This window comes from Phaethon lepturus, unplaced genomic scaffold, assembly GCF_000687285.1.
Source record: "Phaethon lepturus isolate BGI_N335 unplaced genomic scaffold, ASM68728v1 scaffold35319, whole genome shotgun sequence".
NCBI classification, from domain to species: Eukaryota; Metazoa; Chordata; class Aves; order Phaethontiformes; family Phaethontidae; genus Phaethon; species Phaethon lepturus.
This window is the reverse complement of record NW_010566157.1, coordinates 2,062-2,468: the sequence shown is the minus strand read 5'-3', so window position 1 is coordinate 2,468 and position 407 is coordinate 2,062. Positions and strand designations below refer to the sequence as shown.

The 407-nt window shown below is 63.6% G+C and overlaps 1 protein-coding gene across 1 annotated transcript in view; it reads right to left on the bottom strand.

The window, feature by feature from the left end:
• The window catches only part of LOC104627261 (avidin-like), a gene marked incomplete at both ends in the record, with an annotated part of 1,368 nt that extends 1,194 nt beyond the window's left edge, over positions 1–174 (bottom strand). The window contains one exon of the mRNA XM_010295398.1: positions 8–174. Coding sequence (XP_010293700.1) covers positions 8–174 — 167 coding nt within the window. The remainder of the gene's footprint in view (positions 1–7) is intronic.
• Between the last annotated feature and the right edge of the window lie 233 nt (positions 175–407).

Here is a 407-nt window from a genome sequence, read left to right as displayed (position 1 = left end):
TCCCCCCCCCCCTGCCGATCCCTTGCCTGGCGAGGGGCCGGGAGCCGCCAGGGCCAGGCTGAGCACCAGGAGGAGCGGAGTCACTCGCACCATCTCTGCAGCAGGCAGGCAGCTGGCGTACCTGGGGTTGTGCTCCTCGCAGGGCACTGCGGGTGTGTCTGCTCTCTTGGCAATCTGGGTGTTTCCAAATTTGCAGTTACCAGCTGCATGAGAGCGTAGTTGCAGGCAGATATTCCCAGAAGTGCCTGCTGAAACTGCCCCTCCTTGCTCACACTTCCCTGGCACCTTGCAGGGAGGGCCTGGCTCCTGCAGGTCAGTGACCACCAGGACGGATGCTCAGCCAGGGAAAACCCATCTTGGGGGCTGCTGTCCCTTCTGCCACCCCACTGCCATGCCTTGGCTGCCCA